The following is an 18,961-nucleotide window of genomic DNA, read 5'->3' on the forward strand; positions in this document are numbered from 1 at the left end:
GCTGATCCGACAGTGCGGCGCCCCCTCAGTACTGCCCCTCCGACAGTGCTGCAATCCCTCAGCACTGGCACTGGGAGTGTCAGCCTGGATTTTTGTGCTCAAGTCTCTGGAGTGGGGACTTGAACCCGCAACCCTCTGACTCAGAGGCGAGGGTGCTGCCCACTGAGGCCAATCTCAAAGTAGCTCTGTTCAAAGTCAAGGAGTAAGCAGGACACCCAACCAAGCAGGTCATAGATAGGACCGTTAGCATGGGAGAACCATCTGAGATCGTTGAGGGCTCTCTACCTGCAGTGGAAGTCCTCGGTTGAACAAAACAACTTCTACCTCGACCCAATATTGTTTCCTAATGTGGTTTATGTTGCTTTACAGAACCTGGGCATACTGGCAGGAACCATTGGCAGGTAGGTGAACACAACAACTTTTTTTTTTAAATATTCGTTCATGGGATGTGGGCGTCGCTGGCGAGGCCCGGCATTTATTGCCCATCGGTAGTTGCCCCTCGAGAAGGTGGTGGTGAGCCACTTTCTTGAGCCGCTGCAGTCCCGTGTGGTGAAGGTGCTCCCACAGTGCTGTTAGGGAGGGAGTTCCAGGATTTATATTTACTTGCATTTATATAGCGCCTTCTAGGACGTCCCAAGGCGCCTTCTAGCAGCATAATCAGACAAAAAATTTGACACTAAGCCGCACAAGGAGATATTAGGGCAGGGGACCAAAAGCTTGGTCAAAGGGGTAGGCTTTAAGGAGGAGAGAGAGGCGGAGGTTCAGGGAGGGTATTCCAGAACTGAGGTCCCAGGCAGCTGAAGGCACGGCCGCCAATGTTGGAGTGAAGGAAATAAGGGGATGCGCGAGAGACCAGAATTGGAGGAGCGCAGAGATAGAAACATAGAAGATAGGAGCAGGAGTAGGCCATTCGGCCCCTCGAGCCTGCTCCGCCATTCAATGAGATCATGGCTGATCATCCAAATTCAGTACCCTGTCCCTGCCTTCTCCCCATATCCATTGATCCCTTTAGCTTCAAGAAATATATCCAACTCCTTCTTGAATATATTTAATGAATTGGCCCTCTGTGGTAGAGAATTCCACAGGTTCACCACTCTCTGGGTGAAGAAATTCCTCCTCATCTCAGTCCTAAATGGCTTACCCCTTATCCTTAGACTGTGACCCCTGGTTCTGGACTCCCCCGCTATCGGGAACATCCTTCCTGCATCTAGTCTGTCTAGTCCTGTTAGTATTTTATAAGTTTCAATGAGATCCCCTCTCATTCTTCTAAACTCCAGCGAGTATAAGCCCAATCGACCCAATCTCTCCTCATACGTCGTTCCTGCCATCCCAGGTATCGGTCTGGTGAATCTTCGCTGCACTCCCTCCATGGCAAGAACATCCTTCCTCAGATAAGGCGACCAAAACTGCACACAATACTCAAGGTGTGGTCTCACCAAGGCCCTGTACAACTGCAGCAAGACATCCTTGCTCCTGTACTTGGACCCTCTCGCTACGAAGGCCAACATACCATTTGCTGCCTTAACAACCTGCTGCACCTGCATGCTTACCTTCAGTGACTGGTGCACAAGGACACCCAGGTCTTGTTGCACTTCCCCTTCTCCCAATCTATTGCCGTTCAGATAATAATCTGCCTTCCTGTTTTTGCCACCAAAGTGGATAACCTCGCATTTATCCACGTTATATTGCATCTGCCATGCATCTGCCCAATCACCCAACCTGTCCAAATCATACTGGAGTTTCTCGGCATCCTCCTCACAGCACACACGCCCACCCAGCTTTGTGTCGTCTGCAAACTTGGATCTCGGAGATTTGTAAGGCTGGATGAGGTTAGAGAGATAGGGAGGGGGGCGAGGCCATGGAGGGATTTGAAAACAAGGATGAGAATTTTGAAATCGAGGCGCTGCTTAACCGGGAGCCAATGTAGGTCAGCGAGCACAGGAGGAGATGGGCGAACGGGACTCGGTGCGAGTTAGGACACGGGGCAGCAGAGTTCACTCTGTGAAGAAATCTTTTGTCGTTTCTCAAGAGTTGGCCAGCCTTTCATTTCCCCTTTCTCCCGCTCTTCCTGGTACCTCAGAGCCACGCACCTGCAGGAAGGCGGGTGGGTGTGGAAAAGTGTCAGCCGTGGCTGTGTGGGTGGCGCTCTCACCTCTGGGTCAGAAGGTCATGGGTTCTTTTCTGAGGAAGGATGTTCTTGCCATGGAGGGAGTGCAGCGAAGATTCACCAGGCTGATACCTGGGATGGCAGGAATGACGTATGAGGAGAGATTGGGTCAATTGGGCTTATACTTGCTGGAGTTTAGAAGAATGAGAGGGGATCTGATTGAAACTTATAAAATTCTAACAGGACTGGACAGACTAGATGCAGGAAGGCTGTTCCCGATGGTCGGGGAGTCCAGAACCAGGGGTCACAGTCTAAGGATAAGGGGTAAGCCATTTAGGACAGAGATGAGGAGGAATTTCTTCACCCAGAGAGTGGTGAACCTGTGGAATTCTCTACTACAGAAGGCAGTTGAGGCCAATTCATTAAATATATTCAAGGAGTTAGATATATTTCTTAAGGCTAGGGGGATCAAGGGATATGGGGAGAAGGCAGGGACAGGGTACTGAATTTGGATGATCAGCCATGATCTCATTGAATGGCAGAGCAGGCTCGAGGGGCCGAATGGCCTACTCCTGCTCCTATCTTCTATGTTTCTATGTTCTAAGTCCCACCCCAGGGACATGAGGGTTCCTGCCTACAGTGCAAGTCCTCGGATGACCCAAATAGCTTCTAGCTCTCCCCGATACTGTTTCCTAATGTGGTCCATGTTCCTCATGACTTGTTTACTTCTTCAGGACCCTACAGAGCGACCCGGGATGTCCACCCCACTGTCTTCACCTGCAGTCAGCCTGCCGAGTCTTCAGGGCAAGCCGGCTATGGGACAGGAGCTGAGCGCGATCGGTAGCAAGCCTGATGAAGAAAAGGAGGAGGTCAGCAAGCTTCACCAAGACCTGGCCAGGAAGATATCCGAGTGCAACACCTTGGCAGCGGAGTACGAGGGGATGAAGCGACAGGTGAACAGAAGACTGAGAATTTTCATACAACCCATGACGGAGCCGAAGAGCATCCAAGATGATGACCATCGGGGAATGGACTTCGTGGAGGTAGACCTTCTGGTGGAAATATTGGGGCAGCAACTTCAAGCCCTTCGGGAAGATCTGGAAAGGACAAAGAAAGAAAACCGAATTCTCCAGGAGCAAGTCAAGAGGAAAAGCTGGGAGAGGGGGACAGCAAGAACGGAAATGGAAGGGTCAAGGGCAAAGACCGATGGAGACATCGAGAGGCTACGAGAAGAACTGGACAACCTGGCCGAGGAGAAGAGCCTGGCCGAGAGAAGGTTCACTGAACTCGAAGGTCACCTGGACAACATGAGAGCTGTAATGTCTCAATACCAAACTAGGAAGCGCTCCCAAAGCAAGCAGATTGACGAACTAGAGGTGCAGGTGTCAGATCTAGCGAGTCATAACGTGGAACTCACAAACCTGGTGAAGAATCTACAGGAGGAACTCAAGAACAGAAAGGACAAAGAGCTTGATGTTGCTCCCCTCAAAGGCTTGGATGACGCCCATGGGAAGGTCGAAACCATCCCTGGGCAGTTGGTGGAGCTCATGGACCAGTGTAGCAAGCTTCGGAAGGCAAAGGAGGACCTCACGGAGCACACGGAGGGTTTGGAAAAGGAGCTGAAAATCCTGAGGGGCAGAATCCAGACCGATTTTGTGCCCTTGGAGATCCATGATGAAACGACGGCGTCCTGGAAAAAGGTCATCCTGTACCTCAAGGAGACGATCCGGGAGACGGAGCACAAGTTCGTGGATCTGCAGATGGAGGTAGAGCAAGTACAAGGGGAGAACCGGAGGCTGAGGGAACGGGGCCGCCAGGTGGAGCTGGGACACGTTCCTCTGGCAAAGCACCAGGAGGAGAAGACGAGGCTTCAGGACGCTGTGATGGGACTCCAGAAGGAACTGGGCGAAGCGAAGAGGAAACTGAATGGAAAGAGCCAGGGACGGCTGGAGGCAGAGGACCTCAAGACCAAGGGAAACCTGGACGAGGCTGGCTCCGAGCTCAGTTCCTTCAGGATCCAGGAAGGAGCCATCGTCTCTTTGCAAAGCACCATCTCAGATCCCCACAGTGAGCTTCAAGCAAAACAGCAGAAACTGGAGCCGGATCGAGACAGGGACCCAAGAGCTCGGGCTGACCAGAACCAAGAGCTCAACAATGTTCAGGCATCTCCGAGCAAGACATTTGAAGAGCTGGAGAGGGAGATTTGGGAAGAGAGGATGCAGATGGACACTGCCAAGAAAAATGCAGCGAGGCTGGAGGAAGAAAACAAGAATCTGAAGAACGATGTCGACTCTCTTCAGCATCAACTCCGGGTCGAGTTTGTCCCAGAATCGAGGTGCAAAGAGCTGGAGGGTTCAGTCGAAGAACTGAAGAGGCATATCTCAGACCTGACCGCTGGACTCCACGAAGCAAAGCAAGAAGCGAGTGGGCTCAGGCGCAAGTGGACGGAGATACGGTCCTTCTGGCAAAGCCTGCACAGGGCGAGCCCACTAGAGGAAGACAAGGCACCAGCAGAGACCTCGGTCCTTGACATTATCTCAGGTCTCCATCGGCAGGTGAAAAACCTGAAAGAAAAATGCGACTCTGTTCAAAAAGACAAAGAAAGCTTGGAGAAGGAGAGTGCCCTGGATTTTACGACCATGCAGAAACAACATATCCTTACTCAAGAACACGAGGATCTGAAGAACTCAATGAGGAGGGAGGCATTGGAGAAGCAAACGCTCCAAGATGCACTCTTAAAGGCACAGGAGGAGATGGAGGGACTCTGGGAAGACTTAGCGAAGCAGAAATCAAACTTAGAGCACATGGAAGCACTAGAGATGGAACTTCAACGGCTGAGGGAACAGGTCGAGAGCAAGGAGGAAGAGGCGGAGGAACAAAAGCTAGAGGTTTCCAGGTTGCAGAGACAGCTTGGGTGCAAGGCTTCTGAAGTGGCTGCGCTTGAAGACAGAGAAATACATCTCCTGAAGGAGCAAGAGGAGACCAAGGCTTCATTGGAAGCCCTCGCCCGGGGACGGGGCGAAGACTTAAAGCGAATGTCGGCCGCCTGCGAACGTTCGCGCCAGGCGGTTTCAGACTTGAAAGAGAAACATGCGGCGGAAAGGCAGATGAGCGAGGTGAACCTGGCCGTTGCTGCCAAGCTACTGGAGACCCTGCAACTGAAGTACGACACGTTAGAACAGACTCTCGGTGACCTTCAGGAGGCAGTGACGAGATACTCAGAGTCCTGCTTTGAAAAAGAGGAACAGGTAAAACAATTAGCAAGCACTGTGATAGGTGGCAGCCATGGCTCAGTGGGTAGCACCCTCGCCTCGGAGTCAGAAGGTTGTGGGTTCGAGTCCCACTCCAGAGACTTGAGCACAAAATCTAGGCTGACACTCCCAGTGCAGTACCGAGGGAGCGCCGCACTGTCGGAGGGGCGGTACCGAGGGAGCGCCGCACTGTCGGAGGGGCGGTACCGAGGGAGCGCCGCACTGTCGGAGGGGCGGTACCGAGGGAGCGCCGCACTGTCGGAGGGGCGGTACCGAGGGAGCGCCGCACTGTCGGAGGGGCGGTACCGAGGGAGCGCCGCACTGTCGGAGGGGCGGTACCGAGGGAGCGCCGCACTGTCGGAGGGGCGGTACCGAGGGAGCGCCGCACTGTCGGAGGGGCGGTACCGAGGGAGCGCCGCACTGTCGGAGGGGCGGTACCGAGGGAGCGCCGCACTGTCGGAGGGGCGGTACCGAGGGAGCGCCGCACTGTCGGAGGGGCGGTACCGAGGGAGCGCCGCACTGTCGGAGGGGCGGTACCGAGGGAGCGCCGCACTGTCGGAGGGGCGGTACCGAGGGAGCGCCGCACTGTCGGAGGGGCGGTACCGAGGGAGCGCCGCACTGTCGGAGGGGCGGTACCGAGGGAGCGCCGCACTGTCGGAGGGGCGGTACCGAGGGTGCCAGCTTTCAATGAAAGCCATGGCAGCATAGAGCTTATGTTATTAGACTAGTAATCCAGAGACGCGAGTTCAAATCCCACCACAGCAGCTGGTGAATTTAAATTCAGTTAATTAAATAAATCTGGAATAAAAAGCTAATATCAGTAATGATGACTGTGAAACTATCAGATTGTTGCAAAAACCCACTAATGTCCTTTAGGGAAGGAAATCTACTGTCCTTACCTGGTCTGGCCTATATGTGACTCCAGACCCACAGCAATGTGGTTGACTCTTAACTGCCCTCTGCAATGGCCTAGCAAGTAGTTGTACTAAACCACTACTAAGAATGACTCCCTCCCTCCCAGCCAGCACTGTGGGAGTACCTTCACCTCATGGACTGCCGCGGTTCAAGAAGGCGGCTCACCACCACCTTCTCTATACACTTAATGGCACAGTTTTAAAGGGTGTGCAGGGACAGAGGGACCTGGGAGTTAATGTCCATAGGTCCCTGAAGGTGGCAGGACATATTGAGAGAGTGGTTAGTAAAGCATATGGGATCTTGGGCTTCATAAATAGAGGTATTGAGTACAATAGTATAGAAGTTATGCTGAACCTTAATAAAGCGCAGGTTAGGCCACAGCTGGAGTATTGGGTCCAGTTCTGGTCACCACACTTTAGGAAGGATGTGAAGGCCCTTGAGAGGTGCAGAGATTTACCAGAATGGTTCCGGGGATGGGGGATCTTAGCTACAAGGACAGGTTGGAGAAGCTGGATTTGTTTTCATTAGAGCAAAGGAGGTTGAGGGGTGATTTGATCGAGGTGTACAAGATTATGACGGGTTTGGATAGGCTAGACGGGGAAAGGCTGTTCCCACTAGTTGATGGTACAAGGACTAGGGGGACACCGATTTAAGGTTTTGGGTGAGAGATACAGGGGGGGGATGTGAGGAAAAACTTCTTTACGCAGCGAGTGGTGAGGACCTGGAACTCGCTGCCGACGGAAGTGGTAGAAGTGGAGACACAATGTTTTCAAGGGGAGACTGGATAGGCACTGAACTTGCAGGGCTACAGGGATAGAGCGGCGGGAATGGGACTGACTGGATCGCTCTGCAAACAGCCGGCACGGACTCGATGAGCCAAATGGCCTCCTTCTGTGCCGTTATGACTCGATGACTCAAGGGCAATTAGGGATGGGCAATAAATGCTGTCCTTGACAGCAACTCCCACATCCCTTCAACAAATTAATGGATGTAAAAGATCCCACGGCACTATTTCAAAAAAAAAGATCAGGGGGTGTGGGGGGGGGGGGGGGGTGCGGAGGGAGTTCTCCCTGGAGTCCTGGGGCCAATATTTATCCCTCAACCAACATCACTAAAAAAAAAACATACCAGACTATCCGGTGATTAACACATTGTTGTTCGTGGGATCTTGCTGTGCGGAGAGAGGCGGGGGGGGGGACGGGACGCAGACGCGATGGGCCGAATGGCTGTAAAGTTCTACGATTCTGAAATCGGGACCGGGGCAGGGTCGAGAGCGGTTTCCTGGCACCCAGGGAACGCTCAGTGTCGACACCGAGCACATAAAAACAGCAGTGGCCAAAATGCCCCGTTCCCAGGGGACCCTCTCTAGCCGTTGAGCGCAAAAAAATCAACAAGTAAATTCGCTTAAAAAGTAAAACAAACGACAGTAACGTGAAAAAACAAAGGCAAGAACATTTCATTCCTCGCGAACTTTTGGACTGCGGTTTAATAAACAGCTGCTGTTTACTCCTTCCAAATTTTACGGGTTTTTTTTTAAATTTCTATTTGATTTGGGGGCTGAAAATAAATTCGTTCGAACGGCAAAGCTCCTGGGAATCCTTCCCTTGAGTAAATCAAAATTAAAGGCGCATGGTTTCACTCACTGTCAACCCGCACATTACAGCACAGAAACGATGTCTCACTTCCTCTCCTCTCTGTGGCTCCGAGACTATGTTCCCAGTTCTTGGCATTGTATCAGTTCTGGGTTTTTTTCTTTTTTAACCTAATTAACAACACAGTTCCAAAATGCAATTGTTCGCAGCTCAGTTTTAACAACAACTTGCATTTATCTAGCGCCTTTAACGTAGTAAAACGTCCCAGGGCGCTTCACAGGAGCGATTATCAAAATCTGACCCCGAGCCACATGCGGAGATATTAGGACAGGTGACAAAACGCTTGGTCAAAGAGGTCGGTTTTAAGGAGCATCTTAAAGGAGGAGAGAGAGGCGGAGAGGTTTAGGGAGGGAATTCCAGAGCTCGGGGCCCAGGCGGCTGAAGGCACGGCCGCCAATGGTGGAGCGATGGAAATCGGGGGATGTGCAAGAGGCCAGGTTTGGAGGAGCGCAGAGATCTTGAAGGGGGTGTAGGGGCTGGAGGGGGTTACAGAGATAGGGAGGGGTGTAGGGGCTGGAGGAGGTTACAGAGATAGGGGTGTAGGGGCTGGAGGAGGTTACAGAGATAGGGAGGGGTGTAGGTGCTGGAGGAGGTTACAGAGATAGGGAGGGGCGTAGGGCTGGAGGAGGTTACAGAGATGGGGAGTGATGTAGGGCTGGAGAGGGTTACAGAGATAGGGAGGGGTGTAGGGGCTGGAGGAGGTTACAGAGATGGGGAGGGGTGTAGGGGCTGGAGGAGGTTAGAGAGATGGGGAGGGGTGTAGGGGCTGGAGGAGGTTAGAGAGATGGGGAGGGGTGCAGGGACTGGAGGAGGTTACAGAGACAGGGAGGGGTGCAGGGGCTGGAGGAGGTTACAGAGACGGGGAGGGGTGTAGGGCTGGAGGGGGTTACAGAGATAGGGAGGATTGTAGGGCTGGAGGGGGTTACAGAGATAGGGAGGGGTGTAGGGGCTGGAGGGGGTTACAGAGATAGGGAGGGGTGTAGGGCTGGAGGGGGTTACAGAGATGGGGAGGGGTGTAGGGGCTGGAGGAGGTTACAGAGACAGGGAGGGGTGTAGGGGCTGGAGGAGGTTACAGAGACGGGGAGGGGTGGAGGGGCTGGAGGAGGTTACAGAGACGGGGAGGGGTGTAGGGGCTGGAGGAGGTTACAGAGATGGGGAGGGGTGTAGGACAGGAGGAGGTTACAGAGATAGGGAGGGGTGTAGGGCTGGAGGGGGTTACAGAGATAGGGAGGGGTGTAGGGCTGGAGAGGGTTACAGAGATAGGGAGGATTGTAGGGCTGGAGGGGGTTAGAGATGGGGAGGGGTGTAGGGGCTGGAGGGGGTTACAGAGATAGGGAGGGGTGTAGGGGCTGGAGGGGGTTACAGAGATAGGGAGGGGTGTAGGGCTGGAGGGGGTTACAGAGATAGGGAGGGGTGTAGGGGCTGGAGGGGGTTACAGAGATAGGGAGGGGTGTAGGGCTGGAGGGGGTTACAGAGATGGGGAGGGGTGTAGGGCTGGAGGGGGTTACAGAGATGGGGAGGGGTGTAGGGCTGGAGGAGGTTACAGAGATAGGGAGGGGGGCCGAGAAGGCCACGGAGGGGATTTGAAAACAAGGATGAGAATTTTAAAATCGAGGCGTTGCCGGACCGGGAGCCAATGTAGGTCAGTGAGCACAGGGCGGTGATGGGCGAACGGGACTGGGTGCGAGTTAGGACACGGGGGCGGCAGCGTTTTGGATGAGCTTATGGTTACGGAGGGTGGGAGGTGGGAGGCCGGCCAGGGCAGCATTGGAATAGTCTGAGGACGGAGGTAACAAAGGCACGGACTGGAAGGCAAATGACTGGAGCGACGGGAAGGAAGCTGAGGAATCAGAACTTCGAACAGGCAATGCCGAAAACCCAAACGTGTCAGCCACAGACTGAAGACGAGGAGCGATTCAGAAACTTCTTTAGAAGTCGATTCCCTGCCCTTTGTGTATGGTGCCCTCTATTGGAGAGGTCAAGAACTGTCAAAAGATACCTTGCGAGTTTGGGGTTAAGTCAAGGCCAAGGAGACCATGGAGAGATTGGAACACGAGGATGAGAATTTTAAAATCGAGGTATTGCTGGACTGGGAGCCAATGTAGGTCAGCGAGCACAGGGGGTGATGGGTGAACGGGACTCTGTGCAAGTTAGGACACGGGGGGTGGGGGGAGGGGGGGGGCGGGGTGGGGGGCGGTAGCAGGAGTTTTGGATGACCTCAGGTTTATAGAGTCAGATTTATACAGCACAGAAAGAGGCCCTTCGGCCCATCGTGTCCGCGCCGGCCATCAAGCCCCGTCTATTCTAATCCCATTTTCCAGCACTTGGTCCGTAGCCTTGTATGCTATGGCGTTTCAAGTGCTCATCTAAATGCTTCTTGAATGTTGTGAGGGTTCCTGCCTCTACCACCCTTTCAGGCAGTGAGTTCCAGATTCCAACCACCCTCTGGGTGAAAAAGTTTTTCCTCAAATCCCCTCTAAACCTCCTGCCCCTTACCTTGAAACTATGCCTCCTGGTTATTGACCCCTCTACTAAAGGGGAAAAGTTCCTTTCTATCTACCCTATCTATGCCCCTCATAATTTTGTACACCTCAATCAGGTCCCCCCTCAGCCTTCTCTGCTCCAAGGAAAACAACCCCAGCCTGTCCAGTCTCTCTTCATAGCTGAAGCGCTCCAGCCCAGGTAACGTCCTGGTGAATCTCCTCTGCACCCTCTCCAATGCAATCACATCCTTCCTATAGTGTGGCGACCAGAACTGCACACAGTATTCCAGCTGTGGCCTCACCAGCGTTTTGTACAGCTCTATCATAACCTCCCTGCTCTTATATTCTATGCCTCGGCTAATGAAGGCGAGTATCCCATATGCCTTTTTAACCACCTTATCCACCTGTCCTGCTGCCTTCAGGGATCTATGTACATGCACACCAAGCTCCCTCTGATCCTCTGTCCTTCCTAGGGTTCTACCATTCATTGTGTATTCCCTTGCCTTGTTAGTCCTCCCAAAATGCATCACCTCACACTTTTCAGGGTTAAATTCCATTTGCCACTGTTCTGCCCACCTAACCATCCCGTCTATATCGTCCTGTAGCCTGAGGCTTCCCTCCTCGCTATTTACCACTCCACCAATTTTCGTGTCATCTGCGAACTTACTGATCATACCTCCTACATTCATATCTAAATCACTACAAACAGCAAAGGACCCAGCACCGATCCCTGCGGTACACCACTGGACACAGGCTTCCAGTCACAAAAACAACCTTCGACCATCACCCTCTGCGTCCTGCCACTAAGCCAATTTCAGATCCAATGTGCCAAGTTGCCCTGGATCCCATGGGCTCTTACCTTCTTGACCAGTCTCCCACGTGGGACTTTGTCAAAAGCTTTACTGAAGTCCATGTAGACTACATCAACTGCACTACCCTCATCCACACACCTAGTCACCCCCTCGAAAAATTCAATCAAATTGGTCAGACGTGATCGCCCCCTGACAAAGCCCTGCTGACAATCTGAAGTGCGTTTGGAAAAGTCGGAATCTAGGGACAACAAAGGCAGGGATGAGGGTTTCAGCAGCGGATGAGCTGAGGCAGGGCCGGAGACGGGCGATGTTACGGAGGTAGAAGTAGGCGGTCTTGGTGATGGAGAGGAGATGGGATCGGAAGCACAGCTCAGGCTCAAAACCCTAGAGCGAGTGGAGGGGTAAAATCGGATGGGTGGAATAATGCGGTCCCTTTGTCCTGCTCTTCCTTCAGGTTAGGGAGATGATGAGCGACATCGAGAGGCTCGATCACGAAAGGGAGAAATTTCAACGTCAGGCTGAGTGCGTGGAGCAAAGATTCAAGGTTGGTGGTCTAAGAAATATGGATCATGGAATATATTAAATATCTTAGATCGGCAAGCACTTCCTGTCAATTGCTCCCATTATAAATCCCTATGTCAACATTTATCGTGGAAACTGTCACGCTATAATTACACCTTCCTGCCAGTAGAGGTGCTTCAGCCCCACTCTGCCTCCGAGTCAGAAGGTCCTGGCTCCGAGTCCCCACTCCAGAGACTTGAGCCCATAAACCAGGCTGACACTCCTGGTGCAGTACTGAGGGAGCGCCGCACTGTCGGAGGGGCGGTGCTGAGGGAGCGCCGCACTGTCGGAGGGGCAGTGCTGAGGGAGCGCCGCACTGTCGGAGGGGCAGTGCTGAGGGAGCGCCGCACTGTCGGAGGGGCAGTGCTGAGGGAGCGCCGCACTGTCGGATATGCGGTACTGAGGGAGCGCTGCACTGTCGGAGGGGCGGTACTGAGGGAGCGCTGCACTGTCGGAGGGACAGTACTGAGGGGGCGCCGCACTGTCGGAGGGACGGTACTGAGGGGGCGCCGCACTGTCGGAGGGGCAGTACTGAGGGAGCGCTGCACTGTCAGAGGGGCAGCACCGAGGGAGTGCCGCACTGTCGGAACTGAGGGAGCGCCTCACTGTCGGAGGGGCGGTACTGAGGGAGCGCCACACTGTCGGAGGGGCAGTACTGAGGGAGCGCCGCACTGTCGGAGGGGCAGTACTGAGGGAGCGCCGCACTGTCGGAGGGGCAGTACTGAGGGAACTCCGCACTGTCGGAGGGGCAGTACTGAGGGAGTGCCACACTGTCGGAGAGGCAGTACTGAGGGAGCGCCACACTGTCGGAGGTGCCGTCTTTCGGAAGAGACGTTAAACCTAGTCTGCCCTCTCAGATGGATGTGCAAGGTCCCACAGTAACTATTAATAATAATATAATAGCCGGAACATTGCAGAAGTCTTCCAGCCTGACGGACAAGCAATACGTGCTCCAGGCTGACACTCCCTGTGCAGTATGGAGGGAGCGCTGCACTGGGGTACAGCAGTGTTGTGGTTATGTTACTCGATGAGTAATCCCGATCTGGGCAAATAATGCAGAGAAATACTGGTTCATAATCCCAGTGAGAAATTAAATTCAGGTGACCTTGAAGCTGTCAGAGTGTTGGAAATACCCAACTGGTTCACTAATGTCTCTTTAGGGAAGGAAATCTGCCGTCCTTACCCGGTCTGGCCGGGTATATGCGACTCCAGTCCCACAGCAATATGGTTGACTCTTAAACTGCCCCTCTGAATGACTGAGCGAGCCCCCGGGTTGTATCGAAGCCACTACTGTTCCGAGAAAGCGGCTCACCGCCACCTTCTCCAGGGCAACGAGGGGCGGTCGGTAAATGCCGGCCTTGCCAGTGAGCGACTCCCACATCCCGCGAATGAACCAACTAAAACATCGGCGGTGCTGTCTTTCGATGAGACATTAAGCCGAGGCCCTTTCAGGTGGAACGATACATGAATATTGGAAGAAGAGCAGGGGGAGTTCTCCCCGGTGTCCTGGGGCCAATATTAATCCCTCAACCAACATCACTGACATGAATCAGTCATTCATGAAAGAAAGACCTATGAAATGATACTGAGCAGCCTGCGGGTGGTGCTGTCCAGGGAGAGTATAAATACTCGGGCACGGGCCCAGCTTGCGCAGGGCATTCTTAACAGGAACTAGTGAAGGACACAACTAGACCTCCATGTTGTAAAACAGTCGATTAAAGATTTGTTTAACGCTTAGACCAAGTGTCTAGTAGTTTGCTTACGTCAATCACTAAACAGATGATCCACTTGCCATAGAGGGAGTGCAGCGAAGGTTCACCAGACCCATTCCTGGGACGGCAGGACTGTCCTATGAGGAGAGATTGGGTCGACTAGGCCTGTATTCACTAGAGTTTAGAAGAATGAGAGGGGATCTCATTGAAACGTGTAAAATTCTGACAGGGCTAGACAGACTGGATGCAGGGAGGATGTTTCCCTGACTGGGGAGGGGTCGAGAACGAGGGGTCACAGTCTCAGGATACGGGGTAGGACATTTAGGACTGAGATGAGGAGAAATGTCTTCACTCAGAGGGTGGTGAACCTGTGGAATTCTCTACCACAGAAGGCTGTGGAGGTCAACTCACTGAATATATTTAAGAAGGAGATCGATAGATTTCTAGACACAAAAGTCGTCAAGGGGTATGGGGAGAGAGCGGGAATATGGTATTGAGACAGAGGATCAGCCATGATCATATTGAATGGCGGAGCAGGCTCGAGGGGTTCAATGGCCGACTCCTGCTCCTATTTTTTCTATGTTCTGGTCAGTATCACATTGATGGTTGTGGGATCTTGCTGTGCACAAATTGGCTGCCGCGTTTCCTACAGTGACCACACTTCAATAAAGTACTTCATTGGCTGTTAAGCGCTTTGGGAACGTCCTGGGGTCATGAAAGGGGCTTTCTCTGAACAACACTGTTGCTATGGTAACCAACTGGGGCAAGGGGGAACCCATTGGCCGATTCCGTTTTCAATTGTTTTTTGACCTCCCATTCCAGGAGGCAGAGCGACGCCACGAGCAAGTGACTGCCATCTACAGAGCCCACCTACTCAGTGCTGCCCAGGTAAGGAGGTTGCGAGGTCGAATCGGTTCGATCCGATCAACCCAAAGAGATTTTCTTTCCCCCACAAAGCAATCTTCTTCCGTTCCCCTCCTGACTCTTACCCAGCTAGGATACCCAGTGGCCTTTCCTATATGAGGGTGTCGGCAGGCAATTCAACCACGGGGGGCGGCTGCCACAGCCAAGGCCGACCCAACATTGACACAGCTGCAGTTTCCAACAGGGGGCGCTGGACTGTTATAAGGAGTGGGATCGGTGGAGTCCTGGAGATGACGAGGCCAGCTCACCATCTAACACTCCCAGGGCAGGTACAGCACAGGTTAGATACAGAGTAAAGCTCCCTCTGCACTGTCCCATCAAACACTCCCAGGGCAGGTGCAGCACGGGGTTAGATACAGAGTAAAGCTCCCTCTACACTGTCCCATCAAACACTCCCAGGGCAGGTACAGCACAGGTTAGATACAGAGTAAAGCTCCCTCTGCACTGTCCCATCAAACACTCCCAGGGCAGGTACAGCACGGGGTTAGATACAGAGTAAAGCTCCCTCTACACTGTCCCCATCAAACACTCCCAGGGCAGGTACAGCACGGGTTAGATACAGAGTAAAACTCCCTCTACACTGTCCCATCAAACACTCCCAGGGCAGGTACAGTACGGGGTTAGATACAGAGTAAAGCTCCCTCTACACTGTCCCATCAAACACTCCCAGGGCAGGTACAGCACGGGTTAGATACAGAGTAAAGCTCTCTCTACACTGTCCCATCAAACACTCCCAGGGCAGGTACAGCACAGGTTAGATACAGAGTAAAGCTCCCTCTACACTGTCCCATCAAACACTCCCAGGGCAGGTACAGCACGGGTTAGATACAGAGTAAAACTCCCTCTACACTGTCCCATCAAACACTCCCAGGGCAGGTACAGCACGGGTTAGATACAGAGTAAAGCTCCCTCTACACTGTCCCATCAAACACTCCCAGGGCAGGTACAGCACGGGTTAGATACAGAGTAAAGCTCCCTCTACACTGTCCCATCAAACACTCCCAGGGCAGGTACAGCATGGGTTAGATACAGAGTAAAGCTCCCTCTACACTGTCCCGTCAAACACTCCCAGGGCAGGTACAACACGGGTTAGATACAGAGTAAAGCTTTTAGTCATCTGTCCTAATGTCTCCCTATGTGGCCCGGTGGCAATATTTGTTCGATAATCGCTCCTGTGAAGCGCCTCGAAACGTTTTTAATATGATAAAGGCGTTGTAAACAAGTTTCTGCTTACTGAACTACCAGGCAGTCCTTGGGGCTTGCAGAGTTGGGAATGAATCTCTCTGTTCCCTTGTTCTAGGGAGTGATGGATGAGGAGGTGTACCTGGTCCTAATGGGAATCTGGGAGATGCAGCAGGGGCTGTTTTACTGGCGGGAGGAGTGCGCCGCGGAGCTGCCATGCGGCCTGAGACACGGAGAGCTCGGAGGAGGCAAGGGGAACGTGCTTGCTGAAGAATAACTGGGAGAAGTCTCAATCTGTGCCCCTACAAGCCTCGTGTCCAGAGCAAGTTCCCTGGTTGGAATCAGTTGAACGGAGGGTGACGGCCGCCTCCGAGTTGGATCCTCCTTTTCCCACGGGAAGCCCCGTCCCGCCTTCACAGTGGGCGGAGAAGAGTATTTGGACGTCAAGCTCAGCGGAGTGACAACGGAGGGGAGGTGGAGCACGCAGCCCTCTGGGAACAGGTTCCAGACGACGAGGCCCGATTATAGCGACTGGGGCTGGGTGGCCGTGGGGTAGGCAGGGGAGGAGGGTCAGTTCCATTCTCAGCCCTCCGGCCTCCTGCCACCCAAAACTTCACTCGCCGGAAGGAGATCCCGTCCGTCCAGTGCTGCTGGCTTTGCCCGTCTAACCAGGCCCCACCGTCCCCAGGTTTCCTCTCCCTGCCTGCCCCCTCAGCTCGGCCCGGCCCCAGGTTCCGCAGGCACAGGGCGCCCTCCGCTATCACAGCCGATTGCCCGTTCTTCGTGGTCCAGCCAATGTGTCGGTTTGCTATCGCACTATCAATGCAAAAGCAGAATACTGCGGATTGCTGGAAATCTGAAATAAACAACAGAAAATGCTGGAAACACTCGGCGGGTCAGGCAGCATCTGCGGAGAGAGAAACAGAGTCAGCGTTTCGGGTCGATGACCCTTCGTCAGAACTGGAAAAAGTTGGAGATGGAACAGGTTTTTAAGCAAGTGTCGGAGCAGAGAAAGTGGAGAGGGGAGGAAAGAACAAAAGGGAAGGTCTGTGATAGGGTGGAGGGCGGGAGAGATTAAGAGACAAAAGGGATGATGGTGCGGGGCAAGAGGAGATGGTAATGGGACAAGTTAAGAAACAAAAGATGGCTCTAGATGAAGTGTAAATGGCGATGGCAGAATGATCGACAGCTGCCATGTGGGAGAGAGAACAAAAATGGGAAAAAAAGATGGGGCAGAGGTTATGATCTGAAATTGTTGAACTCAATGTTGAGTCCAGAAGGCTGTAAAGTGCCTAATCGAAAGATGAGGGGCTGTTCCTCGAGCTTACGCTGAGCTTCATTGGAATAGTGCGAGAGGTCGAGGACTGAGAGGTCAGAGTGGGAGCGGAGAATTAGAGTGACAGGCGACCGGAAGCTCAGGGTCACCCTCGCGGACTGAACGGAGGCGTTCCGCAAAAAGTTTTTATTTCAGATTTCCAGCATCCGCAGTATTTTGATTTTGTATTGGCCTCTAATCAATCAATGTTGGGATTTGCAATTAAGACTTTGTCAACTTGAAGAGGCAAGGCCAGGCTTAGGGCACCTTAGCAGCAGAAAAATACACTGAACACCATTGGGAGGTCCAGATACTGAAAGGGAACCCTGGACGTTCAGTGTAAGGTTCAGTGGAGCCTGCCTTCCACTCGAGCCCAGACCGAATGGGCGAAAATCCCTTCTGTCTGGTCCGCTCCCGTGCAAAGCGATTTCTTATTATTCATTCTCCGGATGTGGGCGTCGATGGCAAGACCCGGCATTTATTGCCCATCCCTAACTGCCCCTCGAGAAGCTGGTGGTGAGCCGCCATCTTGCCATGGAGGGAGTGCAGCGAAGATTCACCAGACTGATACCTGGGATGGCAGGAATGACGTATGAGGGGAGATTGGGTTGATTGGGCTTATACTCACTGGAGTTTAGAAGAATGAGAGGGGATCTCATTGAAACTTATAAAATTCTAACAGGACTGGACAGACTAGATGTTATTATTGAAGAGCTCAATTGTCCAGTTGCAAACCCCCCCATTCGTTAGGCAGCCACGACAATGCGTGGTGGCAGGTTGACTACAGTTGGCATCACAGCAGAGCCCAGTCCTGTTCTTTCCTGTGTCCATGCAAAGGGAGGTGGGCAATAGATGGCTGGTGAAGAGCGGGCACTTTGGTTGATTGTCCACCTTCCCAAATGGGAGGCAACGACCATGAGTTGTATGGACATCCAAAATCCAATTTGAACCTGGGACTCGCCAGACCTAGAGAAACATAGAAGATAGGAGCAGGAGTAGGCCATTCGGCCCCTCGAGCCTGCTCCGTCATTCAATGAGATCATGGCTGATCATCCAAATTCACTATCCTGTCCCTGCCTTCTCTCCATACCCCTTGATCCCTTTAGCCTTAAGAAATATATCCAACTCCTTCTTGAATATATTTAATGAATTGGCCTCAACTGCCTTCTGTGGTAGAGAATTTCACAGGTTCACCACTCTCTGGGTGAAGAAATTCCTCCTCATCTCTGTCCTAAATGGCTTACCCCTTATCCTTAGACTGTGACCCCCTGGTTCTGGACTCCCCCGCCATCGGGAACATCCTTCCTGCATCTAGTCTGTCCAGTCCTGTCAGAATTATAAGTTTCAATGAGATCCCCTCTCATTCTTCTAAACTCTAGCGAATATAAGCCTAATCGACCCAATCTCTCCTCATACGTCATTCCTGCCATCCCAGGTATCAGCCTGGTGAATCTTCGCTGCACTCCCTCCATGGCAAGAACACCCTTCCTCAGATAAGGCGACCAAAACTGCACACAATACTCAAGGTGCGGTCTCACCAAGGCCCTGTACAACTGCAGCAAGACATCCTTGCTCCTGCACTCGAACCCTCTCGCTATGAAGGCCAACATACCATTTGCCTTCTTAACCGCCTGCTGCACCTGCATGCTTACCTTCAGCGACTGGTGCACAAGGACACCCAGGTCTTGTTGCACTTCCCATTTTCCCAATCTATTGCCGTTCAGATAATAATCTGCCTTCCTGTTTTTGCCACCAAAATGGATAACCTCGCACTTATCCACATTATATTGCATCTGCTATGCTTCTGCCCAATCACCCAACCTGTCCAAATCATACTGGAGTTTCTCGGCATCCTCCTCACAGCACACACGCCCACCCAGCTTTGTGTCGTCTGCAAACTTGGAGATATTACATCTGGTTCCCTTGTCTAGATCATTAATATATATTGTGAATAACTGGGGTCCTAGCACCGATCCTGCGGTACCCCACTAGTCACTGCCTTCCACTCGGAAAAAGACCCGTTTATTCCAACTCTTTGCTTCCTGTC

At 52.8% G+C, this 18,961-nt stretch overlaps 1 protein-coding gene across 1 annotated transcript in view; it reads left to right on the top strand.

The window, feature by feature from the left end:
* Window positions 1-18,924, top strand: part of LOC147086500 (uveal autoantigen with coiled-coil domains and ankyrin repeats protein-like) — a 60,389-nt gene extending 41,465 nt beyond the window's left edge. The window contains exons 9-13 of the mRNA XM_085978587.1: window positions 370-401; window positions 2,842-5,355; window positions 11,675-11,764; window positions 14,316-14,381; window positions 15,718-18,924. Of these exons, the coding sequence (XP_085834713.1) occupies window positions 370-401; window positions 2,842-5,355; window positions 11,675-11,764; window positions 14,316-14,381; window positions 15,718-15,876 (2,861 nt within the window). The 3' untranslated portion in view covers window positions 15,877-18,924. The remainder of the gene's footprint in view (window positions 1-369; window positions 402-2,841; window positions 5,356-11,674; window positions 11,765-14,315; window positions 14,382-15,717) is intronic.
* The last annotated feature ends 37 nt before the right edge of the window (window positions 18,925-18,961 follow it).

Source organism: Somniosus microcephalus, unplaced genomic scaffold (genome assembly GCF_052327205.1).
Source record: "Somniosus microcephalus isolate GS21.2 unplaced genomic scaffold, FLI_Smic_1.0 unresolved_chr7, whole genome shotgun sequence".
NCBI lineage: Eukaryota > Metazoa > Chordata > Chondrichthyes > Squaliformes > Somniosidae > Somniosus > Somniosus microcephalus.